General features: G+C 27.3%; 3 protein-coding genes across 7 annotated transcripts; all 3 read left to right on the forward strand.

Moving 5' to 3' along the window:
* The first annotated feature begins 1,322 nt into the window (after window positions 1-1,322).
* On the forward strand, window positions 1,323-2,198 carry mRpL30 (mitochondrial ribosomal protein L30). The gene is made up of 3 exons (XM_033346928.2): window positions 1,323-1,501; window positions 1,617-1,743; window positions 1,824-2,198. The coding sequence occupies exons 1-3, from the start codon at window positions 1,392-1,394 to the stop codon at window positions 2,112-2,114; spliced, it is 528 nt and encodes a 175-aa protein (XP_033202819.1). The 5' UTR covers window positions 1,323-1,391; the 3' UTR covers window positions 2,115-2,198.
* Window positions 2,199-2,870: 672 nt separating this feature from the next.
* Window positions 2,871-6,435, forward strand: LOC117164149 (SUZ RNA-binding domain-containing). Of its 3 annotated transcripts, XM_033347021.2 has the most exons (5): window positions 2,871-3,209; window positions 3,594-3,657; window positions 3,976-4,046; window positions 5,505-5,694; window positions 5,758-6,435. In XM_033347021.2, the coding sequence occupies exons 2-5, from the start codon at window positions 3,646-3,648 to the stop codon at window positions 5,947-5,949; spliced, it is 465 nt and encodes a 154-aa protein (XP_033202912.1). In that variant the 5' UTR covers window positions 2,871-3,209; window positions 3,594-3,645; the 3' UTR covers window positions 5,950-6,435. The 3 variants fall into 3 exon arrangements, with proteins under 3 accessions (XP_033202912.1, XP_033202910.1, XP_076473676.1); XM_033347019.2 differs by lacking the exon at window positions 3,594-3,657 and having other exon boundaries at window positions 2,877-3,209; XM_076617561.1 differs by lacking the exons at window positions 2,871-3,209; window positions 3,594-3,657; window positions 3,976-4,046 and adding exons at window positions 4,368-4,926; window positions 5,138-5,317.
* Window positions 6,436-6,580: 145 nt separating this feature from the next.
* On the forward strand, window positions 6,581-16,370 carry LOC117164138 (late secretory pathway protein AVL9 homolog). Of its 3 annotated transcripts, none has more exons than XM_033346986.2 (9): window positions 6,581-7,407; window positions 7,644-7,841; window positions 8,934-9,162; window positions 9,293-9,482; window positions 9,569-10,100; window positions 10,178-10,312; window positions 10,392-10,780; window positions 10,856-10,944; window positions 13,467-16,370. In XM_033346986.2, the coding sequence occupies exons 1-9, from the start codon at window positions 7,339-7,341 to the stop codon at window positions 13,673-13,675; spliced, it is 2,040 nt and encodes a 679-aa protein (XP_033202877.1). In that variant the 5' UTR covers window positions 6,581-7,338; the 3' UTR covers window positions 13,676-16,370. The 3 variants fall into 3 exon arrangements, with proteins under 3 accessions (XP_033202877.1, XP_076473674.1, XP_033202878.1); XM_076617559.1 differs by having other exon boundaries at window positions 8,934-8,967; XM_033346987.2 differs by lacking the exons at window positions 6,581-7,407; window positions 7,644-7,841 and adding an exon at window positions 8,495-8,624.
* Window positions 16,371-16,492: the final 122 nt, after the last annotated feature.

Below are 16,492 nucleotides of genomic sequence, written 5' to 3' on the forward strand. Positions count from 1 at the left end.
CAAAACGTATGACAAACCGTACTTCGATCTTCTATTTACACTAGAGAATCCCAGAAATTTCTCTCCATTTACGTGTGGATTTTACGAATCCAACTGTAATAAAAATATTAAAATACCAGAAAACATACAGTGACTGGTGAAAGCATTTGAACACTTACAGAAACTCTTTAAAAGTGTAACCTCTACATATACTCGTATTTTCAGATTAATTTCATATTTTACCGATGTAATCACGGTAGACGTGCCTTATTACAGCGTGAATGAAATTTCAAAGAGTAGATACCATCTACATCAAAATTTTCTGTAGTCCTTATAGCTTCGTGAGCGGTTATAGTCGAATCCCTACATTGAATTTTCAGGATGTTTATCATTAAAAATACAACAGTGCTTTGGAATGAAAGGATGTTTGAGTGTAGCGTTTCATGTATAACTGCTAAGCTCGTTTACATGGTGCATTCAAATATTCCTTCCGTTCCTGACCTGGCTGTCGCTCTACAGCTCGACAAACCCTCCGTGTTCGAAAATTACGTTGAAATACAATGCATTCCTACGAGCTGCATGCTCTCCGGCATCTCTAGTTTGTGAACAATTTTCAAATACCGCACGGTCATGTTTGTGAAACTACCTAAATAAATTTACCATAAGATATATATAGCAATTGAAGCATGGCTTTTAGATTTTCGATCTTTCAAAACTATGTTAAAGTTAATTAGTGTGCACAAGATATTGCTCGATACTTATTGCTCGATAATTGAAAATGTTTATCTTCTAAATTAAGATACACATCATACATAAATTAAGTTTATTTTAAACCTCGTTGTTGAATGACAAGGAACGGCGAGGAACTTATTTTTTGTTTATCTTTAAGATTCAAGCTTTAATTGTAAGTTTTAGTTAAGCCTTACATTTAAATCTCAATTTCAAGCCTTCCTTTTAACTCTGAGTTTTAAGTTGCGTTGTTAGTCTGAAGCCTTAATTTTAGTATATTGTGAAGATCGATATATTTAATCGATATATCTGTCCACAGAAGCAAATTTTGTATGGACTTTTTGCTCTTTTCGTTGGTCTTTTGTTTTTCTCATTGAGCATACTTTATCTCTTTGAGTCATCCATAAATCGTGTTGCAAGTTTTTAAAACAGAAGTATCAAATTCTATGCTTCGTTTGTGATTTCCATTAATTCAAATCGCTGCTAAATATATTGATGTCACATGTAACACAAAAATGATAAATAAATCAGTTGCACACGAAAAAGCATCTTATGTCACATCTATTCTGTACCACGTCTGTGGTGATACGAAGTCCGTAAGATGTCAGGTTTGTTCTGTACTTCACATGTTATAATTTTACCTAACATAACCTAATAATAATCGCAGTTTAGATTTGTAGAAAATGGCAAGTCGTTTAAACGTTTTATTAACATTTGTACGTGGTCATCGACAGTATTCAAAAGCATGGCATAAAGATGCTGTCACATATGAGAAAGTTAAATATTATCCAGTGTAAGAAAAAAGATTCTATTATGTTTTATATATATGAATATATTTTTTATCTATGAATATATCATGTTTTACTTGTGTTTATAAATTGTTGATGAAAAATTACTTTTTGTTTCAGTAAAAAAGATCATGTAGATCCTCCAATTACACCATCAAAAGTTTTGATGGTTCACAGAGTAAAACCTTGGAAGGGCAATCCTTATTGGGAAAAAGATATACTTACAGATTTAGGATTTGAAGAGAGAGTAATAAATTAAACTTAAATTTAATTTTAACATTAATTTATGGCTTTCTTCAACTTTGTGCTCCATATCATCTTTTGCAGAAAAGAGATCCAGTATTCGTAAAAAATACGCCAGAAATTTGTGCTATGCTTTGGAGAGTAAAACATCTAGTAAAAATTGTTCCAGTAAAATTACCCAAAAACTTACCAAATACAGTCGATGATTTAACGGAATATTATGTACATGAAAATGGAACAGTTTACAATACTGGAAAACTTGACCCTGTACGTTACCAAGCCACAATGGAATTTAAGAATTCTGTAAAAAAGATGAATCATTATACTATCCGGGAACAGCTAAGGCAAAAATGGATAAAAGGAATTCTTATATAATATAATAAATATCATATGTATAGGAAATAGAGAAACAGCCATTGAATAAATAATACACTTTATTTATATAGGCAATCATAACAACGCTTACTATATATTAATTTTTAAATAGTGTTCAAATTTCTTAAAAATGATTAAAGTTTTTATGTCTTATAAATAATATTTTATTACTAATATTTTACAACCACATACATTAGTCATTATGTATTATTATAAAAAATCTCATTGAAATCTATATCCTTGCAAAATTTTGAACCTTATTTGCATATTATAAAGTAAAGAAAATAAGAAAATTATTACTCCTTGCCAAAAACCTTTATCATTTGATCATTTAGGAAATCAGGTAATGATCAAATGTAATATTGATATGTTTCATATAAAAAATATTTTTAATCTTAATTTAATAAATTAAATAAATCTTTTTAGAGATTAAATATTTTCAGAACCAAAGTACTTATAAAATTTGTACGAATCTGCTATATCAATATTTGCAATAAAAATGATTGCTTCTTAAAAACAATAAAATATTTTAAATTTAATAATATATCAATAAATAAAAGTTTAATAATCAATATTATTATCAAATAGATTTTATTTATTTATATAAATTTTACAAAAAATTTTTAATATGAATAAACATATTTATTTAGACATATTCTATAGATCTTGATTATTTAATTTTGTCTTTAATTTTGTCTCATTCTGCCTTCTCAATATCATGTTTAAGTCTATTACCAATATCAATTAAAGTAAATTCATATTTATTAATTAATATTTATACATTACACGTATAAACTATTTTATAAACAATTTGGTATAAGTACCCTGAACGTTGCGCCAAAAAGAAATTTAGTCTAGGAAATATTTGATCCCTTTATTTGGCAAATATGACATAAGACAAATATTTTAATTTTTCTCTTACCATAAGATACATACATATGCCAATCTTATGTACATTTATACGTTCCTCGATTCATGCGAACGTTGTTAACTTCTTCAAGGTGATTTATAAGAGTTAAAAATAAGTGTATAATTCGAAAAATGTCAGCGATGGATGACATTCTTGAAAGTTGGGAAGAAATTGAAGAATCAGAGGTGAATTGTTTTTTACGTAATATTTGAGATCGTGTTATTTAAACTTCATTTGATAATGAAATAATTATCTTAACCTATACTATGGCAGACGTACCTAAAATGTTAATTTTAAGTTCATTATTGTCAATAATACGAATTTGCATATTGCTACCATGAAAATAGATTATCTTTGCGAATTATATTTATATAACACTACTTACTGTTAAATAAATAAGTATCCATGTGGTTAATGATAATAGTGAAAATAAAAATGTATTTTACTTGAAAATATATATTTCTGATTGAATTAAAGTATGTTACTTTCAAATACTGATATATCTATTAATTTTATAGATATGTAAAATGTAGAACATTAAATATTTTAGACTTCTATCTTCTAAATAGGTTATTACTGAAATATACATAGAACAAAAGCACTGATACAATACATGGTTCAATGCATAAGTTTGTAAGTATTAAAAAAATGTATTAAAGAATTTATATAGATCTTCATCCACAATATCTTTCTTATTTAAATATGAAAACAAAATTACACGAAGAAAGTAAATAACATATGATATATTCATAAAAGTATTACAAAAATCTAAATTCAAACAGAATACTTAGAAAATGAGACAATATTAATAGTTTAAATATTTGTACACTGAATTGAATATTGTGTTAATACTTTTGTTCAATACTGTTGTATCAAGTAACATTATTTTATTAAATACTTCTATATCTTAATAATAGTCAAATTAATTAAGTAATATTCAATAAATTTTAGGTGCTTGATAAAAAATTAGATGCCCTTCAGTTGAATGCAGTAGAAGCATTGGAAGAAATAGAATCTTCTAGGTAGGTTTAGAAACATCAAATATATATATGAAAATATATATAAGTTTAAAAAGAATATAAAACTGGAATTTAGAATTATCATGTGTTAAATATTGGGTTGAATGAAAAGTTATTGAATTTGCTGTAGAATATTGTTATAACATTATTATGTAATTCATTAGTCATTATCCTTTTATTTTTCATAACCTTATCTAATACATGTTCTATGCTTGAAGTTATATCTTGATTTATTCAGTTATTCTTTTGTTATAAAAATCATTAAAAAATGTTTCAAATTCATATTCGATACTTATTACTTTATGAGTTTCAGAAGGGCACTACAATTATATATACAATAAAGAACATTTGTGAAATATATGGAGAATCTATTGTTAAGATTTGAACCTATCAAATATGATTTCAAAAATATCAATCAGGAGATGTTGATATATATGATGAACCATTATCGAAGAAACTAAAATTAATAAATAAAGATGATTTATAAATGACAAAGATTGTAAATAATCTTATATTAAGATTGTAAATAACCTTATAATGAAATTTTAATATGTTCCAAATATGTATTGTTGAAATGCTCCGTTATTTTGGAATGATTATGAACTCTGTATATACTTTCTGTATTCGCTATGTGAAAGAAAAGAAAACAAAGTAAACTGTGTAACAAAATATACATTGAAAATTCTACAGTAATGGAAATTATTTTCTCAATGGTTACATATAGCAAAAGGCAAATATTTCATGATAATGCTTGAAAAAGATAGTACTACAAACCAATGGAAAACAAAACACTTGATCAGGAAATACACACAGGAAATAATCTATTACAAAGTTTTGTAAACAAATTAAAGACTTTGAAATAAGTTATTAATAATTGGCACAAGTAAGTGAATACCTGGAGAAAAAGCACTGGAGAAGCAAGAGTTAATATGAAATAAATCATGTTTTATTAATATATTTGTTTACATGTGATGAATTTAGAACTCAGAAAAAGATTAAAAAGAATTAAGCTAGGAAATTATACTCCAATGCTCCATATTCATTAAACATAGTGTCATTTGGTTGCCATTCATTCAGATTGTTGTAAAATCTAGGTGGGAAAGGAATGAGATTCTTATAGAGAAGGAATCAAAAAGTCTGTGGAATATTAGGGAAGCATAATAGAAAATATCAGAGATTATATCATTGATTGAACAATTCAATTTGTATAAAAATAATACAATGCTGTCTATAACAGAAAAAGTGGAAACTTTCCACTCAACCCAATATATAAAGTAATATATAATTCTATGGATAAAAAACTACTAGCATGAAAGCACTAATGTCATAAAAAGATATTTGCAATGCACAATTTTAATTTACAATTATTACTTAATTGCTTGATGTGAAGTATTACAAATGAAAAAATGTTAATAGTATAAAAATAGTTATAGCTTAATATATCATTTTGTAATGCCTTAGTTTCAAAACCAGTCACAATACGAGTACCAGGATGATAATGTTAGGGGAAGATGGTATGCGATCTCAATATGTACCTCCAAAGCCAACAGTAAAAATATTGAAAAGACCTACAAGAGATTCACAAGGTAGTGGTGATGGACCATTAGTAAATGGGGATAAACCAAAACAACCTATTAAATCTTTAAAACAGGTATATTTTCACTATTTTAACATGAAAAGTGTTACAAAAATAGTATAATTAAAAATTTTTTAGAGGGAACAAGAATACGCAGAAGCAAGGAAAAGAATTTTAGGCGAAGAGAAAAGTCCAGAGGAAAAATTAATGCAAGAAATAAATAAAATTCAACCAAAACCAATAACTCCAAGTAGCAGTGGGCTACCAAGTAATGTTCTTCGTATGCCTATTGGACCAGATGGAACACGGGGATTTAATGTACGCAGGTAGCGCGTCTTCCGGGGTTCAGTTCTTTCCACCCATCCTTTTCCTCCTCTTCCTTCACCTTAACATAGGGAAGAGAGGCAGCTATGAGGCTGATGGCAGAAAACAAACTAATCTTTCTGACCAAGTATGAGCAGAATGCTCTTTCAATTTTGAATGGAGCATAATAAGAACTGTGCTACAGGACACTGTTATAGACAGATTATATACATAAAAAGACCAAGGCTATAAATTGGCGAAGTTAAGTCATTATAGAACTGATAATATTTTTTGCTGGTATAATATAACCAGTTTTGTTAATATCTACTATGTTTAACGAAAATATTGAATTAATTGAAATCTACAACTCTCATTCTAAAAACATTAAAACGAAATGTCTAATTGCAATATGGTATAAATTAAATTATTTTGCTTTTTACAATTGTACATGTTTTTCAAAATATTGAAACTAATTATATAATAAAAGATTTCTCTTTATATCCCTCTTCGTTACACTTGAGTAGTTATTTGTTTTCTAATTATATACATATATATATATTATATATATTATATATAATATATATGATATATACATATATAATTTTATTTTTTTCCATTTTATAAATGGAGTGTTATTATTATAAACGGAAAACATGTAATTTTATAAATATATAATTTTCTAATTTTTAAATATATATTTTTATGAAACAGTTAATTTTACCAGAAATTTTTCAGATATTTACACTTTTTATTACTTTTACCATGTAAAAAATTAATAAATATCAACAACACATAGTAATATTCATTACTGTCATATTGTCATACAGGGTAGCCCAGCTAAATCTGCCTTATTTATTGTTGTATCACAAACTTATTAGGACAAAGGTATAGTATTTCAAGGTTCACATACTACATACGAGACTGAAAATAGTTTTTACTCATGGTCACTTTTGTTTTTACAAGACTCCAAGGTCATTAGCATGTCTTTTAATAGAATCTTATATTTATTGTTCAATATCTTTGTAGAGTGTGAAAAAATAAATTCAACGACCTCCATAACCACATCTTTCCCAACGTATTATTTCAAGATATTTACGTCTGAAGTATGTAACATTTTCATGGATATTTCATAAAGTCGCGGGAGGCCTTACGGAGAGGTTATGTTTATATTAAAGCATTGTTGCCAGATTTATTTTCACTATGGTTGTACCATGTTTGTACTTAAACTAGATTGTGAATAAATAGTGTAGTTGGTAGTCATGAAATTAATATGGTGGTTGAGAACGCGTGCTAAGTGTGGGTAGTTCGACTGATAACAGAAAAGTATATTTTTCTCATTTTAAATAAATAAATAAATTAATACGAAAAAACATTCTGCATTACACATAAATTTTATGTAATACGCATTCTGAAAATATGGCAGAATCAGTTGGACCAATACTTCATGTAATTGTCGTTGGATTTCATCATAAAAAAGGATGTCAAGTAAGTCACTTGCTATTTTAGTTAAAAAGGCTTAGTAATCTTGTCTTTTGAGACACTGTATTATGTATTTTTCATGATAAAATCCTGTATGGTGTATTGTAATGTTTAAATCTTGTCATCTTTTTATATGTAATATATTATAATCGTATTTTTACTAAATAATGTTTCAAAATTAATTAACTATAAACATTTTTACATTTATAATTTCTATAGATGGTATTATATGTTATTATTAGGTAGAGTATTCATTTCCTCCTTTGGTGTCTGGAGCTCCGAATGAATGTCCATTAGGTTGGAAATATTTACCAACCCTTGCTTTACCAGATGGATCTCATAATTATGACGAAGATACAGTTTACTTTCATTTACCTAGTTTGAATAATCCAAAACGTACAATATATGGTATTTCATGTTTTAGACAAATTCCTGTTGAGGTAACTAAAACATTAAATCTTTTATTTTCTATATGTCTTAAACTTGTTTTATTTTTTTGGCAGATTGCTCTGGTGGCAATCACAAGTACAGTAAAAATCTTAAATTGAAGCAAAAATGAGTTCCAATAGAGAATAATAACAACTGTAATAATATCTTTTTTTTTACAAGCTTAATAACGTTCAAATGTCAAACTTCAATATATTTTGTTACATGTTGTGTAATTTTCGAGAAAAATAGTTTTGAAAATAAACCTTATGTAATTAAATAAATCTGCAAATTTTATGATGCTCATAGGAAAATTTATCAGTATATTTTATCAATATATTGTCTTTTACCAATATATATTTTTCTTTTATAAATCAGTCTTGTCCTGATTGGTAAAAGACAAATATATTGATAAAATGTACTTAATCAATCTTGATTTTATATATTTACATAGTATTTCAAAGTTACAAAAATATTTCGAAAACTCAATAATTCAGAAGATATTATCTACAAAATTTGTTAACATTTGATTTTGATATATTTAACTACCATTATATATATATATATATATAGATATATGTTTTCTTTAGTATTGGCAAATACTTTTAATATCAAAAAATTTAAGTAATTTCTTATTTTACAGTTCTCCAGATGAAATTTTGTTTTTAAAAGTTTGAGAAAAGCATCATTACATTTACTTAAACTCTTCCCTACAACATGTCAATTTCTTGCATGTGGTTCATTTGGAAGTTAGCATCACAATAAACCATTAAACATCATCTAATGTGCAAATTCAGGTAGGAGGCCAAACAATTCTATGGCTAATTGATGGTTATATATGTCAATATTGTTTATATATCAACTGCATTGTAAATGAATGTCTAAAGTTTGATTCTATAAAAAAGTATGCAGTAAAATATCTGTACTACAATATAAAATTTTAAGCTTTTTTTCTCGAAAACTATACAACTGATCAAAAGAGTTTTTCCTTACCTCTTCTTTTATAAAAGAACTACATTCTTGTCAATTATGTTGTGTATATTTGCTATACTGTGTATTTTTATATTATGAAAAATGATACTATTTAAACATTTATGTATTTTCAGAAATTAAAAAATCGTACATCTGATATAACAAGAGGTACAGTTCAAAAATCTGTGTGTGTATTAAGCACTTTACCATTATACGGTCATATTCAAGTAAAAATGGCACTGATAACACATGCATATTTTGAAGAAGGTGACTTTAGTAAAGTATCATTATTGGAAGATACTTATCATCACCTTAATTCTTGTATGAGTTGTGAGAGTCAAATACCACCACAAATCTTTGTTGGTAACTACTTTTTTCATTTTCAATTGTCAACAAGTATCATCAGAATCAAAATTATTTCATTCAAACATTTTCAATTCAAATGAAGATAGCTTGAAGAAATATTTTACATTAAAAAAATTTATATTTATAGGATTATCTGCAAGAGATTTTATATTGCAGTTCCGCCATAAAGTTCTTTTATTGTTTAAACTACTTCTACTAGAAAAAAAAATAGTTTTTTATCAATCACCAGTTCAACCATTATGTGCTACAATATTAACACTACTCTCATTGTATCCTGGCATGATAGAACATGGCTTACAACAAGCTGCATGTGTCAGGTAGTATATTTGACATGAAAAAAGAAAAGAACTACTTTCCTTTAATTATATTATTTTCATGAGTTATATTTCATTGTTTTTTTTAGACCATCCAGACCCATGTCTCCTATTCCTACATTTGATGAGGAAGAAATATCAATAAATAGCATTGATAACAATCTATCTTCTACAAATTGTGTCAAAGAAAGCATATCTGATAGAATGGCAGTGCATATTAACGGTAATTCAGATAGGAATTCATTATGCATAAACGATAATAAAGATATTGAAACTATGGAAGGAAAATGTATGGATGAATTTAAAAATATAACAGTACAAAAAAATAATAATGAAAATGAAAATTTAAATATGAAAGTTATTGAAGTTGAATCAGCACAAGAATGTACCAAATCTTATGCAGAAGAAAATAATTCTATATATTCTTCAAAGCCAAATGACAATATACACAGGGTACAGAGTATACATACAATTACATTAAGTACAACAGACACTGATAATACACTGCCACGTGATACAAGTAACGATGCACTTTCGGACGCACGTTTGACAAATAATATTACTCAAATTGCTCATATAAATCCGGAACTGTGCGGTTTACCCTTAAACATATTTACAAAGGTATGAGGATATAGATCAATAATCCATATTATATGTAAAATATGATAAATTGTTAATAATCTATTAATATATTTAAGGGTTATCTATGTTTGCCATACCTGTCTTTACCATATTTAGATCTTTTGGCAGATATTAATGTCAGAGGATATATAGTGGGTGCAACAAATGTTTTATTTAAACAAAAAAAACAACTTATTGATGTATTAGTAGAGGTAAATTTTAAATGGAGTATTTTGTTTCGAAAAAAAAATATAGTACTAGTGACAATCTGCTTTATTAAAACGTGTTAAGGTTGAAAATACGAGGATAGAAACAAGCGATCCAGAATTAAGAAGGCAATTACATCTTACAACTGAGGATCTGAGATTTGCGGATTACATAGTCAGACATGTAGCAGAGCCACGCAAAGATATATTTTTGGATGGTGTAGGATGGGAAGGTGGAGACGAATGGATTAGAACTCAATTTCGAGTTTACTTATTGAGCATGTTGAGAACATCTATGCAGCAAGATACTCGTCAGTCTGATCATTACAATTCTGCATTTATAGCTGCTTGGCGCTCGACGAATAACTATAAGATATGGAGTAATTCTAATAAACCAGAAATTAATAATATAGAACCAGGTCATCCATTTGCAGGACAATTATCAGTGCAAGATATGAAATTACGATTATCACAGTAAGTATCTAATAATCACGGTAATAAAAAATGGGATAATAAATATATAGAACTAAAGTAATACATTCATTCTAGTACAATGCAAAATACAGAAAGTGGTAGAAAATTAAATCAAGCAATGGCATCAACTGGAAGAGCGGTTGCAACAACTGGGAAAGCAGTAGGTAAGTCCATTTATGCATACAGATCTTTCCATTTAAGATAACAATAAGAAATATCTCCATATAATATAAGAATATATTTGGGGAAGGAATTGCGATCCTTTTTTATTTTTTTAAATAGAACTATGTAAAAAGATTTACAAATTTTTACAAAATTTTTCAAATGAGGATTCAATAAATTTTATTATTATATGAAAAACTAAATTATTTATGTTTTATTAATAATCAACTCATAAATTTCTATAAGGTCATATTTACCATTATATAAGAATCTAAATTCGTAAAATTAAAAATATGCGTTACTAGCAATGCTGATGGATAAATTGCAACATTTATTGTTGAACTAATAACTTATTAATCGACATAAAAATATATGTCGACTTCGTGGTTATCAAACCTTTAAGATTTTTAAACATTTGATTTTTACCATTTCGATCTTTCTATAGCTAGAATTAACGAACGTTAGCGTATTTACTAGGGGCTGATCATAATGCAAGGCCCTAGTATAATACATGTATAACTGAATAATAATACATGTATAACTGAATTGATGGCAGTGGTAGGATTACAATATTTCTTAAGATAATTGTAGTAGCTATATTGATTATTATATATTCCTGCATTTACATTATTATAATACTATACAATAAAATAGTCAATGTTATGTTTAATATTTGTTTGCAGTTTAATAATTAGAATTATCTCGTTATTTCAATCTAAAGTAAATTTCAAATTCTAACTAATGAAAACGCACGAGTAGTACGACAGAATTCGATTCGATTGTTGCAATCAGAACTGGCAGAAGAGTATCAATCGAATTGCAAGGAACCTTGTGCATTAATTTCGAAGAAAAGGACTTCTTTTTTGTTTGCGTTTCAATTACATATTTAAAGAAAAGATATATCCGTAGTAATAAATTTTATTTCAACTTTTGCATAATGTATAGTATGATTTATACTATACATATTATTTCTGTCTTATATATATTTCTTTTCCTTCCATGCTTTTGTCTATTTATTTCTGCATTCACTTTTTTATTTTTTTTTTTTTTTATTCGTTTATTTCTTTTTGCCGTGTCCGTTTTTCTCCATTCGTAACTCTCATTCTTCTTCTTCTCGTATCTTTACCTCAAACCTTCCTGCATTCTTAAATGAATTTGAAGCAATATAGGAATTGCTTATTTTTAGTACTTTTAAGAATGTTAAACAATTTTCAGGACTAATTGGTTGCTATTGAAGACGTATACAAAATTTGTTAAAAACTTGTTAAGCCGTTAATAAATTTGCATGAGAAAGGTGATATAGCCTGCTTTCGGAAAGAAAAAGGTTATAAATGATTGTAAATTTATTTATACAATAACCTTCTTCCCTTTCCAATTTTTTATTTGTGAAAATAACTTAAGAAATAATATTCATATTATCAATGCTAGCAATGTAAAGATCTAGATTACATTAATCGTAAAGAAATTTCTCAAGAAATACTTCAAACCAGCTCCGTTTTCGATAATCACCGACCGGTACAAAAATATTATGATTTGCACATTAATCGCAATTACGATCAGTCTGATCTTAATAATTTCTAAGAATTATTAATATTTATATACTAAAATGGAGAGAAATGCTGTTTCTATTAAAACGTATTGAAATATTTGATTAAAACATTTCATTAACAAAAGTTATAATTTTCGCTGAATCATCGAAATTCCATTTCCAAGACTCCGTAACAAAACATCGAATGGATGTCATGAAAACATTGTTAAAAGACAATGAATTCTTTTTTTAAATAAGTGTGTATTATTTATTTGCAAAGATTAATATTCTGCGAAATCTTTTATCATCGAGTTTTATGTGTAATGCGTCTACAATTCCAAAGAATATTAAATCCATCATTCACAACAAACTTCATGTTTATTTTTCAAGCAAGTTTTTTTTTTTTAAGTTGGAAAAAAGAAAGAAGTCTTAGAAATTGAGTCTTTTACTACAATAGAGGCACGAGAGATACCGAAACCAGTATTTGATATCGCAGACTGCAGGCTCACATTAATATTGTAAAGTAAAAAAAAAATAAAATTTAAATCCATACGAAATTGTAAAATCACAATTATAACTCAATGTTATTGCATGAAATGTGGCAAAGATTATTTTCAAGGCTGTCATCTTTTTTTAATGACCGCTTTGCAAGTTACCACTGCTATTAAAGGACATGACAAAAGTTACTGCATGAGACGGTGACATCATCCGCATCTTCCAAAATGGAATGGAAAATATGCGACATATGAATACTGAGAACAAACGATACATTTTTGAAATTCCTGAAACTCTCAACATTTGTCTGTAGAGATTGTACCACTTGAATCATTAAATCATATTCATTATATATCTTTTGCACCAATGGTTATAGGAAAAACCTGTTCAGAACCTGTTCACACGAGATGATACAACAGGATAGAAATTCCTCTGAGGATCATTTTTTTGAGAAATCTCAATTCTTCGGATAAATTAAAAGATAGTTGTCTTATTTGTTAGGTGGTGCACTGTCACAAGCTAAAGGAGCTTTCTCTAACTGGTGGAGTACATTAACGACAGTTCAACCAGTAGAGGAAGGAAAGGCTGCTGACAATCAAACCTCAACCATACATCAAACACTTTCAAATATAACTAATAAAACTGCTGTTGAAAACGAAGAAATTAATGTATCTACTAATAATACAAATTTCGGGATGGTTGCGGATTAATACGAAACGATATACAAATTCCAGTTATTTGTTAAAATGATTATGAAGCTAACATTTCTTTCGAAACGCATAAGGAGTCATCTCGAAGTGACTATTAAAAATTAATAGGAAGAGTTTGTATTTTCTCTAACAGAAGTCATCCACATTTAGTAGACATAGAGAAATAGTGAAAATAGACAAATTCGGTAATAAAATCTGAGAAAGGCCATTGTTTCTTAATAATATATAGAAAATTATTACATTTTCATTAACGTCACTCGTTAAACACTCATTCGCAGCTGAAGAAAAAGTTAATACGCGTGAATTAACTTCGAAAATATAAAACTCGTACACGTAAGAATTTTGTAGTTCACTTCGGGATGACCCTTTGCTAGATGAAAAAGTCTGAGATCGGAGCCTCCATATCTAATAGACAGGAGTAACATGAGGAATCATCGAGGGTGCCTTAGCGGAGTTGTATAGGTTGCAGTTGGCTAGCCGACAAAGTACGAACGAGGCGGGTTCGATTTTTGCTGTCAGGACTCTCATTTTTTCTCGACTCCTACAAGAGTGATAGTACATCTACTATCTCTAAATAAATATGGTAGAATAAAAGTAATTTATTCATACTATGCAGATAGCATGTATGTAAAACAGAGAAGTTAGCTACTTCTCAGAAATAGATCATGTAAGAAAAAGTATAAATCACAAACCAGATAGTATAAGTACTTGTAATAAAATTTTGAATAATAGAATGTATCAATGTGATAAATGTGCTGAAGAAAGGTATAATGTATATTTTTATGTTAATATTTCGTTTTATTAGCTCGTTAATTATTTTCTTCCCGCGATTGTTGTGATCTTTCTACTCGAGTAATAGTAATCTTATTAAATAAATATAAATTATTTTGCAACAATATTTATTTTTATTCATGCGGTAAGATATATTTTATTGACAAGTACCTGGACCTTTATTTCGTGTGTGTGTGTGTGTGTGTGTGTGTGTGTGTGTGTGTGTGTGTGTGTGTGTGTGTGTGTGTGTGTGTGTGTGCGTGTGTAGTAATATATGAGAAAGAGAGAGAGAGAGAGACAAAATGGAAGAAAGTATTTAAATATCCAATTGAAACCGATACTATTATAATAATATTATTATATATATTATTATATATATATATTATAATAATATTATAATTATAACATTATTTTATAATATTTCAATACACATTATATTTTTCTTCTTTTTTTTCGGAAGGCAGTCCACATTTTATTTAATAGTGATTAGCTTTCATGGAGAAATTAAAATAAGGTGCTCTGTACATATATTTTATACTTTTTACGCAGATTACCATCTTTGTTTTAAAATATAAAAAGTTTTATTTAATTTTAAGTATAAAACGTTAGAAATTCTTTACAAAATATAAAACGCGCGTTAATCTTATACATCTAATTAAACTAGAAAAACCAAGATATGTGTAATAGTTGTAATCTTTTTCTATGCAAAAATGTTTAAACAATTTAATGATTTTTATAATCTCGAAACCAAAAACAGTAATGTATTATTTATAATATACTACTGTATCTGTATAAATTATATACGGAATATAAAGAACCTAAATTCCACGCTTATAACAAATATATAGAATATTTACATTATGTTAGATTAATAGATAAGCAGTCAACAATGTATGTATTTAAGTAAGATAGGAAATTCATTAGAAATCTGTTTCATTAACTAATTATACCGCAATATTTTAACAAATTAATTCAAGCGTTTAAAATAATTTTTTACAATTAGAAATATTCGCCAATTGAGTTTAAATAGTAATAGCGAGGTATAAAATATTTAAGTAAAACTGCATTGCCTGTTAGTAAACTTCATATAATTATTAATATTCATTGCAATTTTGTTACAGAAGTTACAAAAGGTTATTGATGATGGATGTATGTACGCAAATTGGTTATAACGATAAGTAAATTGGAAATAGTGAGATTTTGTTTATAATTATCAGAATTTCGCATTAACACAGAAATATGATAAACAAAAATAATTACTTTTATTTATGTATACGTGCCAAATTTCCTGGCACAAGGTTTAAAATTTGTAATAGGAAAAAAGTGAGTTATGCGAGATTTATTAGTATAAGAAATCTTTTTTGTATGTATGTATTTGGCTTTCACATTATAAAACTGTATTGTACTAGTCACCGCATGTATGAGTGTATGTATATATTATGTGTTACACGCATAATATGACAAAATCTATTGTATTTTACAACAATTATAAACGATGACGTTTTTTTTGTGTATATACATAGATATCTATAATGTATAAAGTAAAAACTTCGTTAATTTTTATTTAGTTATTTATTCATAAAACAGGGTTCCCCAGATGTGATAGTATTTGCATTTTATTTAGTCTAATATTTAGTTACATCTTAATTTCTTAATGTATTATATGTGCCATATATTTATTATTTTATTTTTTGTTCTTTATACAAATTTTAATTCATTGAAATCTTTATTAATATTAAAGCTAAGAAGAGAATACATACATATTATTTGATATTAATTAAAAATGATGTACTGTATAAATGTTAGAACGAATGAGTGAGAAAGTATAAAGTTTGTTAATTTGTAATATTTACCTCAAATGGCTGGTAAATTGTGTATTGTACGAGAAATTATTATATAAACCAGATGTCTGATATCGAACGTTGCCCTGGCGTTTTATTCGATTAATTCGATCCAAAAAATTATGGATATAAAATACCACGCAAATATATCATCGAATTTCTTCTATTCTAAGAGCAAACGGAAAAAATATTTTTTTATTTAACT

The sequence above is a fragment of the Bombus vancouverensis genome, chromosome 3, assembly GCF_051014615.1.
Source record: "Bombus vancouverensis nearcticus chromosome 3, iyBomVanc1_principal, whole genome shotgun sequence".
NCBI lineage: Eukaryota > Metazoa > Arthropoda > Insecta > Hymenoptera > Apidae > Bombus > Bombus vancouverensis.

Bases quoted from the DNA above. Each gene is read 5' to 3' on its own strand.
- mRpL30 (XM_033346928.2), top strand. From the start codon at position 1,392: ATGGCAAGTCGTTTAAACGTTTTATTAACATTTGTACGTGGTCATCGA. The intron at 1,502-1,616 runs GTAAGAAAAAAG...TTTTTGTTTCAG, and splicing joins AAAGTTAAATATTATCCAGT to TAAAAAAGATCATGTAGATC. The intron at 1,744-1,823 runs GTAATAAATTAA...CATCTTTTGCAG, and splicing joins ATTTAGGATTTGAAGAGAGA to AAAAGAGATCCAGTATTCGT.
- LOC117164149 (XM_033347019.2), top strand. From the start codon at position 3,156: ATGTCAGCGATGGATGACATTCTTGAAAGTTGGGAAGAAATTGAAGAA. The intron at 3,210-3,975 runs GTGAATTGTTTT...AATAAATTTTAG, and splicing joins AAGAAATTGAAGAATCAGAG to GTGCTTGATAAAAAATTAGA. The intron at 4,047-5,504 runs GTAGGTTTAGAA...GTAATGCCTTAG, and splicing joins GAAGAAATAGAATCTTCTAG to TTTCAAAACCAGTCACAATA.
- LOC117164138 (XM_033346986.2), top strand. From the start codon at position 7,339: ATGGCAGAATCAGTTGGACCAATACTTCATGTAATTGTCGTTGGATTT. The intron at 7,408-7,643 runs GTAAGTCACTTG...TGTTATTATTAG, and splicing joins ATCATAAAAAAGGATGTCAA to GTAGAGTATTCATTTCCTCC. The intron at 9,483-9,568 runs GTAGTATATTTG...TGTTTTTTTTAG, and splicing joins CAACAAGCTGCATGTGTCAG to ACCATCCAGACCCATGTCTC.